Genomic DNA, 18,900 nt, shown 5'->3' on the forward strand with positions numbered 1-18,900 from the left:
AATCACTATCCCTGGAAGTCGTTAAAAAACCCATACATGTAGATGTGGTGCTTTGAGACAAGGTTCAGTGGTCCCTTGGCAGTCCTGGGTTAACGGTTGGGCTTGATGATCTAAAGGTCTTTCCCAACCTAAATGACACTGATACAGAAGGCAGAGAGAAGTAGGAAAGAACCAGAAGAAAATAAGTTACAGACAAAAATAAGGAAACAGCACCCAAAAATATTCGGCCAATTATACACTAAAGGCTAAATTCAGCCTTTAGTAGGCAGAGTTTATGTCCACTTGCAATTTGAGCACTGCAGTCATTCAGTTCTTTTCATCCAACTTACTCCCATTTTTATCAAGATCATTGATTGAGATGACAAGAAACAGAAAAGTAGCAGGCAAACAGTACTTTTCAAGAACAGAAAGGGTGACGATACAAGAGCAGAAAGTTTTTTCTTTTGCATCATGTGTAAGCAGAGAAAAGCAAACAGAAATAAAGCACAGAGAGTTTCACTTTAGAAGACTGGTTGAGTTTTTCTTGCTTTACTTCTTCAGGCAGCCTCTGTTCTAAAACCACTTCTGTAAATATAGTATTTAGCTACAGGCTTTAACTATGCTAAAGATCTTCTCTTGCTATCGTTATTTCATAAGTTTGTCTCGGCAATGTCTTCACAAGCAGATGCAGCACATGCTGACAAAGAAGGCATTGTCAGAAATTACTCAAACATACCTGTGTTTGCATTCAGACCTTTGCTGTCACAGCAATTACAGCCGATCGAGCTGAAACAGCTGTGAAAGAGAATGAAGGCCGTAGTGTCAATCCAGCCTTCAAAACAGGTTTTCACCCAATTTTTTGCTTCTTTAAATCCCCTGAAATTCCCTACACCAACAAGCAAGAGCTAAATTAATGTCTTCTATTGCTCCCTTCTAATTACAGGGTTTGTCGTACAGATATAAGTCACTCCCTACACCTCTACAGCACCTCTAGTCTAAAAATTTCCAGATTCTAAGAAGAACTTTCTGGCTGAGTGAATCAGAAGTATCTCCTGTAATTTGTACTGTGAAATAGTACCTAAATGCAACATATGAAAAGCTAAGCAGCATCCAACCCAACAAAATATTATTTAATCAAACCCAAACCATTCTTCAACATTAGCAAAGATTTGTGGAAATAACATCCAGTATATGTACTACTTTCTCTACGTTCATTCAGAAGCAAGGGATGGCAAGCAATCTTGTTTTAAAAATTGCTGTGTAACTTCAGTTAAAATTTATTATCTTATTTGTTTCCTGTCTCTGTGCCCTGTACACATTTTGGTATTTGTTGAGAGTTACTAAAAGGACACTTGTTTCTTGTATTTATAATTCCCTGTTAAAACCTCAGTGTGTTTTTCTGAAGCTTCTGAAACAATCACTGAACTCAGGCTCTATTCATTACATAACAGCCACACCTGCAAATTATCTTCCAGATTTTATATGTCTCACAATAGCAACAGTTACTTACAAAGACAGTTCCTTTTCAGTGTAAGACAAGTGAGTTTGCCGTTAATAAATAGCTTGCAATCGCTTACACTAACACTACCAGAAAATAAAAAGCCTGACAAAAAAACCTCCACAACTATGCATGAAAATTGGAAGACTCAGACTGCTAAAAACAGCTTGGATGAAACTAAGCTAACATATGTATTTTTACTGTGTACTGACTACACTACAAAAGCAAATGGGCATTGACTAATCTAGAGCCGAGCTACTCTGAAGTAAACCTTCTCAAAACATGCATAATGTGGATGTCAAGTACTCTGAACCAACTGCTTCACTCTCAAATCCTCTTCTACTTGTTTGTATAACTTATGAGTATTGACACAGCCCAAGATACCAGGTTAACTCCTAACTATTGTGAAAGCATGGTTACAATGTTAAACCAAAGATCTTGATTTTGCCTGGTTTATGTATTTACGCAAGTATGTCCATTCATACGTAAAATAAAACACTGTATTGTGCCTACCTGTTTTGGGGTTTATTGAAAAGAATCCCTGTGGATTTCCACTTGTAATCTTGTAGGTTAATTTTTCACTTGAACTAGAATCTGGATCAAATGCCTCAATCTGAATGACGGATACATCTTTAGGTGAGTTTTCCATGACCTCTGGGTAATAAACTGGTTCTGTGGTCTGAGGAGCATTATCATTAACATCACCAACTTCTATGTAGATTTCAATGAAGGAGGATAAAGGCACAACTCCTTGGTCTGTTGCATAAACAGTTAACCAGTAATGTGAAGTAGTCTCACGATCCAGGCGATCTGCAGTCTCAATAATACCTGTTTAATAGGAAGAAAAATAGATAGAAAATGCTCAATAAATAGGCAGAAGTTTGTAAAAATACAGGAAGCAACAAGCTTACTAAATTAATAAAAGTTCAAAATAACTGGCATTGATTTTACAATCTGTGTTAATATACACAAACATATTGAGACTAACTTGAAGCCACAAAACATAAAATTACTACAACAGTTTTCAGCAATTATGCATTACAGATATTAGAACAATATATTAGTTTCCTTTTCAACATCCTTTGTGATTTATTAGATCAGTTAGCACTATTCATAAAAGCTATGTTGCCTAAAAGATTAAATATAATGAGTAATTCACAGTCTCTTGGGGGTTGAATGACCCTCTTTATTCATCATTGATTATAGTGAATTTTATACCATATTAAACTATCTGATTTAGATGCCTAATTCTTGAACTGTTTACCATTATTCATATTAATGAGCAGCTACTTAAATGTGAAACATTCTTATCTATGTGCCCAAATGAATTATTTAACTGAATTTTCTTAATCTGCTTATTTGGGTTCACACAGGAAAGAAAAAAAAAAAGTTATACCTGAAGCTAATCTTTGTAGCATTAGGAGCAACCAATGGCTGCCATTTCTCTGGCAATGGAAAGCAGCCCTTAGCTCAATTTTATACACATAAAATAAATTACCATTTATGGTACAGCTACACAATTCACAAACTTCATAAAAACACATCTGCTGAGTCTACAGGAGCTTGTCCGAGCCAGAACTATATAAAGAATGAAGGATCAAGCTTTTATCCACTGTGAAGGAAATACAGATCTATTTTTATAAGCAGCTTATACTACAGGTACAGTCAAAATATGCATGTGTCAAAAGGGTACGTGACATGGCATAACCTATACGAGGGGAGATGAATATTAAACGGATTCATGGAGCCATGGTACAATAAAACTTCACACTTTCCTCTTCCAGATACAGTCGCTCTTACAGGTTGCCTGATTTGAGGACTTAAAATGAACCTGATACATGTCAGGGTGAGGGCCAGAGCAATCCCTTGTAACCATTTCTGTGGAAATCTTGAAGGGCTTTGTCATACTGTTTGCTATACTGATACCCACAGTATGATCTGGATTTGAGCCAAGATGAGTCAAACTATCACCATGACAGCTGGTTTTGGACTCTGGATACAGACACATAATGCGACTATGCATGATGTGGCCCTTCTCCTGAGCTTGTTTACTCCACACAACATACACATATACACACACACACACCCCCCCACACACACCCCCACATATACCATCAGTAAAATAGGACCTCAATAAAACTATGCCATTGCACTTTTACAGGAGTTCTTCAGGAAAGGAATTAACTCTAAGTATCATGTCTTTCACACACTTCACACTTTTTTAAATGCATTATACCAGCTGAGAAAAATGAGATAACTATTGAGAAACTACTCATTTATTCATTACTCCTTTGTCTTGTGGGAAGCTGCATAAAGTCTGATGGTGATCATTTGAAATTTTAGTATATCAATAAGATCCCTTCAGAAGGGCTGGAGGTGATAGCATCTAATGCTTAGACCTGAAAAATACCCATATATAGCATTTTGAGCAACACAGCATTTCAAAACTACCAGCAGATGTCAGTGTGGAAACTGGTTTTATATAGTGCCAAATGCTTCAGAACTTGCATAAAAAGGAGCGGCACTGCAATCTGAAAATACACATGCATTGCATACAGTCTATAGAAGTTTTTTTTAAAGCAAGTGGGTAGCTTTGTAATTTCCTTTATTTTTGCAGAGGAACATCATCAGAAAACTAAGCCAAGGTGTTAATTTTAAGGATATTGTTATTTTACAACTCCAGTCTCTTCATCTCTGTATTTATTTTTTTTTTTTCGATGGCAGTTTTAATATTAAAAAAAATAATCCTATGTAGTCACTTGGATTTGTGCTGTGGTTACCTACACAGTCTCTGATTGTTAATGTACCTAAATTTGCTCTTAAAAATGGGCACGCAGCCTAGAGTGCCCAGTTACCTGGATTCTATTTTTGTAACCCACGTTACACCTTTTGCACCTCTCTACTTCAGTGAAGAGACTTCCCTGGGAGCAAATAAATTCTTTAATTAACACGGCCTCACTTCTAAACCTAAATGCTGGATGCGGCATGCAAGTACTTCTTCATCTTACGTTTGACTAGACTCCACATATGCCTTGCAAAATTGTGTAAAGCTTCCATATCCTACCAAACACAAGACTAGAGTATCTCCTTTGAGCAAGGCTTCCATCAATGTTGCTCTGTTGTTTGCAATCCATGCAGAACACAGGGGCCAGGCTTATGCTGAACTGAGCAACCATTATCATTTTAAACTTGTCCTGCTTTCTTAATAGGAGCTACATCAGAAGTGGCAGATTAATTTTAAGATAGACTTGCCTGATTTTAAAGAAACATAAAAAGAGACTCTTGTGGTAATACAGCTCTCCTCATGCAATCAGCTTACCTGGCATTTACAGATTCTACCACCTTAGTTACCAAAGCCTACCTCAAGGAAAAAGAAGACTGAACCTATTTTGCTTTTGTGGACTATGAGTTCTCAAGTGTCTGTTCTCTTAAGTCACATACTTCACAAGGGACAAACAGGAAAAAAGTACCACACCAAAAACCAGTAGCAAGAGTATCTCAAAAAGAAATAAAAAGATTATAGGAAGAATGAATAACAGTATGATACAGCATACAAGGGCAACTTTATTCTTTGGTTCATTTTTAATTTCAAATTAGATCTGCACATATGACGATATTCCTGTGTATTTTACACTGACTTCTGCAGAAACATTCTATGAAAGGCTTGTAATCTTATCATCTGACCATTGAACATGCCACACAACACAGATGTTTACCCAACAGGGTAGCTCTGGTTTTCAGAATGTCTCTGATTTTCTACAGGGTCACCCACACTCTAAGTGTGCATTAATCAAAGTAACACGAAATCTCATTCACTAAAATTATTTTCCCATTTTTCTCACGTTTCTCACCCAACAGATCCTGAATTGTTGTAAATGTTACATGTTTTTTCTGTATGTGCTGAAAATAAAACATCTAAGAAAACAATGTCATGATCAGCCAGATATGCAAAAACATCTATTTAACTGTTCAACACTAATCAACAGTAATTCCTAAATGAACATTTCCTAGAGGCATACAGGGTACTTAAACTGTTAGTGGGGTACAGGGAGGTTTTTTAAAGTAGATGGAATAGACAAGTTGGAAAACTTAGTAGAGATGGACATCACACATAAGTGGATTACTCTGAGAATATTAAAAATGAAGATTCAAAGTAACATTCTTCATGTAAAAGCAGACAGGAAGACCGGGAGCAAAAGTTTCCCTTCACTCCTCCCATATTGAGTGAGCATGGAGGAGAGGCCACCCCACTGCAGTTTTTCTTCAGACTCAAGCCTGCAGTCCCAGCAAGGGAAGGGACAACTGGTCTATTAGTGTGACTCAGCTGTTTTCCTGTTGCTTTCACCCAGCAATAAAATAGAAGAGATACTGATCCAGTGCACATGCCTGGGGATGGGGGGAAGCTCTGACTACCAAAACCTGAATTTCTTCTGGTTCTGCATCAGCACTTATGTCACAAAATACAATCAACACTAAATGCACAAAACTATATGGCATAGTCTTTTTTTCCCCTTTTAACGTTACTGTACAATCTGATCCTCTATCAGTAATTACAAACCACCATCCTTTTCTCATTACTCCAGTTGAAATTGCTTCTGCTTCTGCAAGTTTAACACTAAATCTTTCCTGATTTTGCCTATGAGAACACTAATAACCCCATCTTTAATTTCTATGCAACAATAATGAATACAAATGCATGTAAACTTCAGTAGTCTACTATAGGAAAAAACCACAAGCCCAAAGAAAAATTTAACTAAGATTACCTTCTTCCTTTTTTTTTTTTTTTTTTAAACAAAGATAACAATAGCTATCCTACCAAATCACAAGTCTAGAACCAGTCCTTCAAGTGTAATTGGTTGGTGTACCAGCTTTCTGCTTTTGCAAACATTGACTGTGGTTCTTTAGACAGCAGAGAGAAAAATTATGAGAACTCATGTATCAAAAAGTAGTAATAAAACAATCCAAGTAAAAGTTGATTTGTTTTAATCTCACAATCGGCTAGATCCATTAAGCATCAGTGAGATATTGATCAGTACCATCAGTTTCAACAGTGTATTTGGTCTCCTAGAAAGCATTTTCACTTTTTCAAGTGATGCACAGCACACTTAGGGAGTACAGCTTAAGTGCTTCTGTTCCATCTTTAATGCTGCAAAAGCCCCACCCTCTGCTCTAACTCATCTCCCATTCACAGAAAATCTTTAATCAGTGAACTTTCCATCCATTCTCTATGTTGAGGGAATTTGGTAGTTTTAACTTTTACAAACCATTTGCTTTTTATGTAGCAAGACAAGCAGAGAGATCTTCCACAGAGCACCACTGAAGTATCTTTAGCACGTATGGTAACACCGAACATTTGTAAATATTATTGTTCAAATAATATGGTTAAGTAAGGATTCAAAAAACATTTTTAACTTGGCTGGGTACGCGATCTTGAAGCCTTTCAGGTGGTCAGGATAAAAAAAATATTGTATTCAGTCACTAACCACCAGAGGGGAGTACAAAAGAGCTCTGATGAAATACAACCCAGTCATCTGCAAGAGGGTATTAGAACTGATTTGACAATATTAACATCTGACATTTTAGACTAGATTTGTTCCCACTTGATGCAATAGGACTTTTATATCAATTTCATGAAAAGAAGGCAAAAGTCTTAAGTGAATATTATAGGAAAGGAACAGGCTGGGCTGGTTTACAAATATAGCAACTGAGGAAAAATCAGGACGTTAACCCCACTCTCAACAACAACCAAAATTACTTTCAATTTAAATCCCACAGCCCAAGTCACTACAACCAAAGACACTGTTAAAACAAAAATAAACATATAAATCCACCTAAAATCTGACAGTTTTACATATGCCAATTCTATCTAATTAACAAATGCTCAAACTATAATACTCCCAATTCCCAGGGATGATCCTCCTTAAGTGTGCTTATCCATGAGAACTCTAATTAACAATATTAATGATTCTGTAATGGAAATCAAAACCTGCAATCATTTCTCAGCAAAGCATGAGAATGAAGTTTAGCAGAATTTGTCCTGGGAGTGATGTTTGAAGCAAACTAAGAGAAATCCCTGGCCTGGAACACGATGCTTGAAATCTGATTACAAACTTAATTAATCTAAATTCTAATAAGCTGGGCAAATCAAAAAGCTTCTTCAGCTGCTTTAAAAGCCATCTCTGGGGGGGGGAAAGAAAACCAGCAGTATTTTAAGAAATGCATCAACAAAGGTTTTGATCAAATATGACCTTCAACAACCAATCCAAATCAAAGTTTTAAAACTGAGTGGATTAAGCCTGTTATAAACGAAAGGCATGCTGTTCCTCAATGGCACTACTCTGCCAACTCACCAACAGAGACTGCAACTTTGTCTTGAATTCTAAAGAGTAAGTCACTGCAGTGTAAACTATCATTAAGGTCTGCACAATCTTTCCAATCAAAAATAAAATAGAGGAAATGCTCAGCACATACTGCAGTTCACTACCTGAATCTCTGCTGCCTCTAGATAGGCTACATATATTTTCCAGAAAGTTATTAATATTTACGAAATTAGCTTTTTATGTGGACAAGGGTCCAAAGAACCCCAACTCCCAGAAGTTTTCAGTTTTTCTGCCCAAATTTCTCCTTTGTATTTCGTGGGACTTAGCTTAGTTGTTGTTAAAACAATGAAAAAAGATATCATATCAGCCTCGTTGATTAGTAAGATTTTACTTAAAATACAAAGCAACCAAGCCACTAAATATAATAGTATCATACTTTAGCTTCTAATATTGTTAAGCAGTTCAGAACAGAGTTTTCAGGTTGTTACTAAAAATCTCCACACTTGCACAACCAGAATAGGCCAGAAAAACAAAAACATTTTACAAAGCTGGTATTTTCCACTTTAATTACCTTTTGATTTATGCCTGGGTCATTTTATTTAAAATATCATCTGTTCCAACCCATACTTTGCCTTTTGGTGCAAGTTACTGACAGTGCAGCTCTTCAACACTACCCAGATCAAACACAGATGAATGCAGATGACTTCCTTGGCAGACTTCTTGTTCCTATTCGTCCCTTCTTATATGTTCTATTTTTGTCTTTCCTGCTATACACTGCTCTTTCTTAGATTATTACCTGCTATGACATGATAAGCTTTTTCCTGAGCTTTATAAATACAGAGGCTATAATACAGCTGATGGAATAAAAAAAAAAAAAGAAAAAAATAAAAAAGGCAAGAAAACAAACCAAAACAGGAAAGAGCATCTGGCATAGGAGAAGATGCAGTGCTTGTCTGCTTCTCAGCAGTCCCCAGAGGTTTCAAAGGGGAACACATCCATACTCTACTGTCCTCGTTTTCCCCTTGAGTAACTTCTAGAGGCACAGTCAAATCAGAACAGTTGGCAAGTGCAATCCTGTGTGTTATGTATGGGATTTTTTTTTTCTACACTGTATGCTCTCTGTCAGACATAGTAATAGACAGCAAGGTGACTTGAAAAAAAAAAAAAGCAAATTTATTAATAGTTATGGTACCCACCCGCACAAGATAAAACAGAATACAGCAGACTGGAGTGTGCTATTTACAAGTACTACATCCATCTGTAGTATTCAGTATAAATTTATTCTGTTACTAATTTTGACCAGTGTCATAGCTCAGATTCTTTCCACTTTTGGAGCAATTAAAAAAGAAAAATCATCTAGCCAATTTATCTGTATTACTGTTAACTTCTTCTTAACTTTCTTCTGATAACTTCTGACCACCACTGTAGTCTGACATAGGAAAATGCCTTGAAGCAGCAGCCAAGTTCAGCCACAACCCTACATGCCATAAAGAGTTCCATAAAGTGAAGATTTTGAAACATGTAACCTACTGAACTCCCAAGAATAAATTCTTTCTTTCCTGGAGGCTGCTGCGCTACTGTAACTCAAACCTCTACCAAGCACCAATGTGTAAGGGACAACTGAACCTTAAGCCTCAGTTCTTCTGAAATAGCATACAATGCTATGTCAATAAAACTTAATATTATTTGATCAGTCAAGCAATAACCACTTGGTAAAACCAAAACAATGACAGCACAGTATCACACCAGTCTTTATTCTACACAAACTATCCTTAAGCACTGAAGATTTCAAGCATGTCCTGCCACAGAGACAAGGAACTATTCAGCACTTAAAACATCAGCTGAAAAGACAAAAATCTCCATCCTGTGAACTCCTCGAAACAATCTCCTTCTAAAGAAGGAATGGAATGAGATTCCTTCCGCACAAGTGAAATGTCAGCTTCTCTTCTGTATAAACAGGGCGGAATGCCAAGAGAAGCACTGCACTCTAACTCTTGAACTAACTCACTCTGTGGCAGGCAGTGTGAGGTTTTAACAAGTGTGTGTAATCTATCTTTTAATAGAAGTAATATTTTAGATAAATAAACTGAGCTGGAAAAGTGCTAGCCTTCCTTACTTGTACCACATACACACTTTGAACAGGAAGCATTGTTTACGCCTCTATGGAAAAAAGTGCAACAGCCACCCAGAGAAATATGATTTGCTCTTCAACTCCACGGCAATTTAAAGCTCATCACTGACAACGCAAGCTACTCACATATCAGACTTCTTGCATCTGCAGATTTGCACAGACTAAACTATACTGTTTCAGAATATAAATAATCCTTGGTTGCAGCCTTGAAGGAGAGCAGAAAGTTTTAGCAACTACTGCTTGCCTTTGAATCACACATGAACAAGAGGTGTTCACTGCTCCTCTCCAGGAACATTAATTAGGCACAGCTAGAAAGACTGTAACCTGGCAACAAACCATCGATACTGTGTTTTGCGTAACTCATGAAGAATTTAGATTACTTGTTTGGAAACACGTCTGAGTAACATGAATGTGCATAACTAATAATATAACCTAGTTTGAAATAGTTTCATTGTTTCTTTTCAACCACTCAATGATTCTACTTTGCCTGAGTAAAGCTGAATCTTAAATTAACAGATTCTGATTTATTATTCAAATAATTTGGTGGCTTTACCTTTTACATGCATCCTGGTTAACTGTACTTTAATGTTTAACAAAACCAAACCCAACACCCCACCAAAAAACAACAAACAAAACTGCACCTTACAAAAACACAACCACCATTGAAAAATTCTGCAACAAATTATGTTTGCAAGCTATGGAGTTCAGATTTTCATATGCACCCCAAAAGTCCTTAGACAGTATCTCTTAACATCTGTCACCAACGTAAACATTCCTTTTAATAGTTAAAGTTTGACTCAATGATTTCTTTAGATATTCAGGAAGTCTACACAGTGGTCTTAATACACTTTTTAATACATATATACACATATATATTTCTTTATAAGTGCTGAAGAAAGGCTATGAAACAATTAAACTTTACAATTTCTGCTTCAGCAAATGCTCACAAAAATTTTCTCTCAGTATAAACAAGGTAAAAATACTGAAAACAAGCTGAAAGTAACAAATTTGAATTACACATCCTTTGTAAGCATTTATAAAGGCAGATTCCCAGAAAATTGAATGAAATTGTATTTATAGCTCTTTGAAATAGAAAGCTGTATACATTTCAAGTGTCTTGTGTACTACCTGCTGAGAAATCATGCTTAGACAAGATTGTTAAATAGAAAGCAACTCTTGCTGCTGTTTCAAGGACAATTTGCTCATTTTCTAACAAATCAAGGCTTAGAAAGTTTCAAGTAACTTATCACTAGCAATATCAGCAAGCTGATGGAACTGTAGTGAATTTATACAAGTTCTTTAACTGGTAAATGCCATTTCACTGTGCAGCTCCAAGACCTTCAAACATGTCAAGTCCACAACTGCTTGTTCTCTTTCCAGACACTAGTTACTGCAAGTTCTGGGAGGTGGAAGGGGAAGAATATCACTGCAGAGCATACATGGTCTCTACAGCACACAGACTCCTTAACAGAATAGAATAACTAAACAAAACCAAACTGAACAAAGCAAAACCTCAATCATGATAAAATTACGGTCTGTTTATAGCTCAAATTTAACTTCACTGAACTGTCCAGATGTAATGAAATATATAACTGAGTCCAGTTTTGTACCAATACTTTAAGTAAACTTGATATGCATACAAGTTTTCAAAAATACCCAAATTCCATTAAATAACCTACTTTATTTGAAATTAAACAACTTCTGCATATGACACTGATGGAACAACAAAGAGAGTAGTTGAAGAAACAATCAGACACTACCGGTGTCCAGTCAAACCCGGTAGACTCACTTTTGTAAATTTGAAGAAGTTACCAATGCATTCATAGTAAAATACCTTTTTGGGAAAAAATCTGGCATCCAGAGAGACCCAGCATGTGGTCAAATCCTGACCTTGACATAAAACTTAAAATACAGAACAGTTTATGCATCACTTCTGTGCTATGAACTGATGGCAGTAATTTGAATTGTGTTCAAGTAAAGGAAGAGAAAGGGTCACTATTGATTGATCTCTGCTACATGCAGCTTATAAACAAGGTAGATAGAGGTAGATTTGAAGAAATACACAATGTTCAGCAGTTAAGAGCAGCTATCACTTAAATAAGCATTTAGAGATATAGTAATCTCTAGGTTATAAGACCTAGAAACAAAAGACATGCATAGTTACAGCTCTACAGCAAACACAGAATATACTTTAAAACATTGAGAAAACAAATTTTGCACATCTTGGTTAAATGTGTAAAGCAGAACAAAACACAGGGCAAAAGAGTTGCAAATAATCAGACCCAGTAACATTTTTGACTTCCAGTTCCTGCCACATTGCTTTCTGCACATTTGTACAAAAACAAGTCAAATGCACGGAAAACAGAGTGTTTAGACAATTTATGAAAGAAAAAAAAAGTTCTGACAACATGTTCTTACGATTGTCTACATAGAAGATTATGCACAGAAATTATGATTCGGTACTAGGTAGCCTGCACTGAAAGCAGTATATCTGCTAAGGTCCACAAACATCGTGAACTGGCTCTCAGGAAGTCGGGGGGATGGTGAGAGGGAATTTTTGCAATTAGAAGATCCCTGATGGGTTTGCCTTACAACTCAACTGATTACTTCCAGTTCAGAAAACCTTTTGGGACAATGGCAGACAGCTCCTATTGTCAGCCTCATTTACGGTTATTTTAATAGCTCCAGCTTATTCCTGTCAGCTAGGCTGCTTGTATGTCAAGCTTTTGGACAGGCAATATAATTGCTATACAGAGGAACAGTGCCATGTTGCTAAAGCTTGATATGGAGAGACATAAAAACCCCCTGATGAGTACACATTAGGGAAATGAAATGTTAACTCCTATGCCAATAAGAAAAATTATTGCAATACAGCCACGTATGATCTATGTTCTTTGAAGAGAGAGCAAGTAAAGCAAGCTTTGCTGTTGACATGACCAGTCATTCATGATTTGAGGTCGTGTTTTTTCAGCATGCTTTCTCTCACTACTACATCAGCATTACAGCAGGTTTATAAAATATTAGTGAAAATGGAACAAACTGCCAGCAGATTCTGGACCAAACATGTGGGCTCTCAGTACCCACAAAAGCAGCTCCTCTTACTCTGTTACATGAGCAAGGTTTGCAGGACCCAATGCGAATCATTGCTCCAGTCATCCATCCCCTTACTCAGGGCAGATTTTTGTCTTCAAGTAAAGACACAACTGGTTTCTATGTCCCAAGAAATACAATTTCTATGTCCCAAGAAAATGCAATATCATAAAATTAGAGTAAGTAACTATGTTTAAGTAAAAATACTTTGGGATAATATTGTTATGCTATTCAGTTACCTTTAAATCCTGCTCTCTTACTACAGTTTCATAACCAACAGAGAATTTCTACTGAAAGGTACATAATTCAGAAACAAGTGAAGAATTCCACAGGTCTACTGTTTGTTTACTGAGCACCAAAGACAAAGAAGGAAATGTATTTAAGCAATTTTTTAGAATATGTGTACCATATGCATAAGAAATGCAAAAGATGAATTTCTGTGTTCTTAAAGTTTGTAAGATTTTCTTACCTACACACGCATACGCTCTTTAGAATTCTGGTTTCACCCTGCAAAACCCCTCTGACTTCACTGTCAGTCTTCCTAGTACTAAAGAATTGTTGACAATATGAGTGGTTATATTACCACTCTAATAATTTAACTGGGAAATAGGGAGCCTCTGAAGGGGAAATTCCTCTGCAAACGGCCCCAGGAATTTCAAAACTAACTGGAGTTGACAAGTTAACCTAGGTCCCCCTTAGGCAGAAGAAGAGGCTACAAGGAAAATAATGAGACGCATGGGAAGCCAATTATGCACAAGAGCAACACATTTAATTGCACAGAAACTGGTTTGTTGATCCAGAAGGATCTAGCTGTTCAGACCTCTGCAAACTATTAACATACCTGGGCAGTTCTGCAACAAGTATACTCATTTTCTGTCTGTAAATTTCAAAGTTTAATGACCATTTTAAGTAAGGAAAATTGTTCCATGCATCCCAAGAATCTTTTTCCTGCATCCACAGCATTTCACTCATACTCCCTTTCTGGTTGCAATCTGAACAGTTGCAGCCTACCTTGTATTACTTCCACAGAAGTAACTTTGAAGGCCCAGTTCAACAAAGCAGTCCTACTTTCTAGTAAGCAGCAGTTACAGCTGTGCTCCACAGCAACACTGGCTCAGGACTAACACACATGCAAAAAACTGTCATTTAGAATATGTGTGTGACTAATTCCGATTTCTGTTTTGGACTGCTGCAATTTTGCTTCAAGCTTTCAGTCTCCAGACTATTTTCAGTGACAGAAACGGCTGGTTAACGAGTTTCCAGACCAGCTTTGAGCAAGAAAAGATACTGATACCTATCGAAAGTCAAGTAGCATGTTGAGGGATACTAGAAATCAGGCTATTACTGCTGTTCATGTTATGTCACCAGGTATCTATATACACAATGGCACTTAATTGCTGTCAGCAAATGCTGCTCCCAAGCAGATTTATGTGTACAAAGAAGAGCTGGTGTACCTGTGGGCATGTGAGTGCTAGGCAAACAATGCAAATCAATGAAGTAATGAGATTAAAGCATCTGGGATCCAGTGGCATCAGAAGATATTTTCATCCTTGTTCTGACAAAGTCAAATTTATTAACCTACAAAGTATTCATTTATTTATTCAGACTTCATTTCTACTCATGTATCCAGACGGGATTCCACACTCATCAATACTTGTTAGACTAAGTTTTTTTTATTATTATTATTTGCCTTTGCATATGAATCAAAATAAACCTAAGGCCACACAAAAAAATGTTTGTGAACTTTGCTTCTGAGTAAAAACTTCAGGACAGGAGAGTCATGAACGCAAAGAACTTTGCAATTAAAACAATATGTTCATTCTCTTCCATTAGGATTACTGTAAAAAGTAAATGAGAAATCCTCTATCTATAAGCAAATACTTACATGCACACTGAAGAATCAATACTTACATCTAAAAAATACATCTAAAAAGGAGACTTGCAACTAGAGAACTAGAAATTACTTACTAGATGCCAAGCATATTTATAAGTGCCCTGGATGCTTGTTGGGAAATGGGTTCAGCCTCTTTCACACAAATAATGGATAACTGCCTGGACTCTTTCAATCAACATTTTCCAGAAGAAAAAAAATTGCTAAAGGAAGCAGAAATTAATGCAAGTTAACAGTTAAAAAACCCTATAACTTTAATTCACTCTATATTTATTGCTTAATAGTTGAGTCTGCAAGCATTTGGATAAACAGACCACAGAATTTCTGTTAGAATTTCCATTGGAAACTTAATTATTCTCCACAGAAACATTTTTCGCTGATGATAACTGTAGTATCAATACCAAAGAGAATGAGTGAGGTAACTAATTCTCCACCAAATAAGTTTAATTGTCATAAAGCCATGATAAAAGTAGATCAACTCTACACTAGTATGCTCAGTGTAAATGAAAGAATACTATGATATTGTACCTAACTAGTAGACCATTTGGGCGCAAAATGCATCGTGCTCCTGAACCACTGATGATTTTTTCCTTGTTTAAGAAATTCACAGAATCTGCAGTGACTAGAGATGGAGTTGCACCAGGTGACTTTCTCAGATCTCCATATTGGCACATAACTGTTCTCAACAATATATTCTCAAATGCTGGCCACTCTTCTGTTTGACTAAACAACTCAATTTCCAAAACATTTTTTGATCACCCCTGGAATTACACACATAGCATGGCATATATTTCTTACTCCATTTCCTCCTATCATCACATGCTGGATCAATATTCACTCCAAATTTAATCAACATAATCTTCAGTAATCTTGTTCTCACTGTAATCATCGCTCCCGTAACTTCTTATTAAATAAGGCACATCAAAACTGATGTGCCATTTGAGTCAATGACAACTTGAAACTCATCTTTGAACCTTCTCACACTCTCCTCCCCTACCGTAACTGTATCCGGAAGGATTCAAGTCAGGCCAAAATTTCACCACAAAATTTCACCATTCAGCATGAACACTTTCAAACAAGCAAAAAGCTTATTTAAAAGTCCACGTTTTAAGGTTTTTTTTGTTGTTGTTTTGTTGGTTGTTTGTTTTTTTTTTTTTAGTTTTAGTTTTTTAGTATTTGCAAGCATAGTTCTTGGTCTCTGGGCTTCTGCACTTAACACACAAGTCCCCATTCAGAAAGCTGATTAGGAACAGTGTGAAACAGTGGGGACTATGAACTGCTTAGTTTTTTACTTTACCACCTTTTTTTTTTTTTTTTTAAGCCATGTTTTCTTTATATCCATACACAAATCCACTTCTTAACAAGTTGTCATCTCTTCTTACAGACCTTTTACTTTAAAATGGTCTGGACAAACCCAGGCAACCCAAAACATTACTAGCTAGCAGCACAGGTATAGAAGCACATACGTATAAGCAGACATTAAAGAGAGAGGCATAGGTCATTTTTCCATTTCTGATTAACCTGCTAAAATTGGTACTGTAATATTCAAACTACCTTCAAAGTGAACTACGATACCAGACTTCTTATGCAAAGGCATAGTCATCTTTCCCTCCCTCCACAAAGTAATTAACATTCCTTGCACAGGCAGCTGGACATTTGTTAATCATTAACTGTTTGTATAATAAAGACAGAGAGAGAAGCTGTTAGCCATTCCTCACAACGGTATACCAAACAAATGTTTAAGACAGATTTAGTGAATAGTGTAAAAATTATCTACAGTAACAATCCCCCTGTGTATTATCATAGCACATTAAATATTTTGCTGACAATATTTGTTTCCATGTTCAAACCTACGTAATTAACTCAGGAATTTAATCAATAAAAACTCAGCAGTTTTAACTAAAATAGAAAGAAAGCGGTATCTTTCAAAAATATGAACTATGCTGTTAATCTCTTGGATAGTAAAATAATACATATGACCAAATTGCAACACCAAATATAATAGAGGCATAACCAATGCACACATTCCAATCTTATCTAGAATCACTTTGATTCACTCTACCTTGCTTTCATTACAGGAAGGGCACAGCAAGGGCATTCCTCTCAGATCAAACAGAAAATTCCACAGACAGAAGTTTCCACATGTCTGATTCGTTGCAGATTAAACCCTTATCATTAGACAGCAATCTCTAATTTTCATAGAGACAGGATATACCCTGTCATGGTAAATCTACAGGCAAAGGTTGGGGGGCAAGGGCAGGGGGGTGGGGGGGGGGGGGGTGGGGGGTGGGGGCAGTGCGGGCAGGATGTGGACAGAGGGATTAAAAAGAAAATAAAATCTGAAGAATGGAGATGCATTCCCTATGAAAGAGCTATGCACATCACCCTCACAGACTTGGAGAAATCGAGGGGACAAGGTACCAGCATTAAAGATCACACATATAATTCCATTAATACATTCCATCATAAATCTCTTTGTACTGCAACTGTTTCAAACTGAACTACCAAACTCCCTCTGTACATAAACACAACCAGGACTACGGGCAACACATACGAGAAGTCTGTATGAATTTTTAACACATTATGCATTCATTCTGTATTCATTTTTAACACACTGTGTTACCGAAATCTTCATTTCTTTACCAACATGACTGGACCAGTTCTGTAATGCTCATGTACATTTACCAGTAATACCAAAATCAGAAGGTATTCAGTAACTATACTTCTTACATTTTGAGATTTCTAATATAATAATCTTTTAATCCTTAAATCCTGTACAAAATTTGAATAAGCACACTATGATCAACAACTTCAAAACCAAAACTCATGATTTTTCATTTTTTAGCATATAGAGGTCGTTCAGGCTTTTTTGCATCAGCAAAATAAAAACGGCCTTTTGTATAATCACCAAAAATCTAACAAACATGCGGACTTCAGAAGCAATCCATGTGAGTGAGAATTATTCCAAGAAGTAGATCAAGCAATAAAACAATGTTAACAACTGCATTTTCTGTGCATAATCTCCCGTCACAGGCAGATACTAAATTCCGGTATCAGCAATGCCACACTGACTAGTCTGCACGGACGCAGAACTCTGAGCAGAAAGAACTATTATGATCGCCACTACTGGTAGGTCAAGACAATTTATATTCACTAACTCAGCAGCTTGCTCTTTAGCCCTAATGCCTATCAAAATTACAGAACTCCTTATAAGCATCATGAACATATTGATTTATTTGGTCACAAATAATTCAAAATGAAATAGAAGCAGCTATTAGAAGCATGGATAGGTCACAAGGAGTTTTGGGAAAACTCATTTCTGAATAAATATATTATCTGTTGTAGTCCTATTGCTAGGTTCTTTGGAAACTTCTATTTTCACAAAAATCCCTCTTTGATGGCACTGGAATGCTGGAGCTATTGGGTGTTGGTGTTGGGTTTTTTTTGGTTTTTGAGCCACACAAAGACTGATGAGATGAAAATTAATTTTTAGTCATTTTCAGATGACCAGTGCAATCGAGTCACAGATGCAATAAGAATCATACACAGATCACAAAATGGACCTGCAAACCCTAGTCTCAGCAAGGCCCAAAGCATTTTTAAATCCAGGTTCTAAAGCTGCAAGTACTGCAGGTTGTAAGTTGCGGAAGTCTGCCAAATATTCATGTAGGTTTGTCCTTTTGTTAAATATGTCCGAATGCTGTATGATTAAAGTTTAAAATCTTCAAAGAAAAGAATAAGCATTACACAATCATTTCAAGCTCCCCTCCTTTGACCTTAATATGTACTTCAAAAGCTAAGCAGATGCTTAGTAGGAAATAAATCCCCAACTCAACAGATGTACCAACAGTGATATGGCAAGATGCACCTTCCACAGCTTTTGACAACCCTTTTATTATTCCTCTGCTCACAAGTACTTTTCAAGTCAGAGAGGCCTAAGCAAGTTAATAGGCCCTTAATATGTACTCTGCTGCCTGAACTGATTGTTGTT

The 18,900-nt window shown here is 36.6% G+C and overlaps 1 protein-coding gene across 7 annotated transcripts in view; it reads right to left on the minus strand.

Annotated features, from left to right (window-relative positions):
* Positions 1 to 18,900, minus strand: part of FAT1 (FAT atypical cadherin 1) — a 112,142-nt gene that overhangs the window by 71,505 nt on the left and 21,737 nt on the right. For all 7 annotated transcript variants that reach the window (XM_056337898.1, XM_056337909.1, XM_056337943.1 and 4 more), the window contains exon 3: positions 1,991 to 2,305. In XM_056337898.1, coding sequence (XP_056193873.1) covers positions 1,991 to 2,305 — 315 coding nt within the window. The remainder of the gene's footprint in view (positions 1 to 1,990; positions 2,306 to 18,900) is intronic.

Source organism: Falco biarmicus, chromosome 1 (genome assembly GCF_023638135.1).
Source record: "Falco biarmicus isolate bFalBia1 chromosome 1, bFalBia1.pri, whole genome shotgun sequence".
NCBI lineage: Eukaryota > Metazoa > Chordata > Aves > Falconiformes > Falconidae > Falco > Falco biarmicus.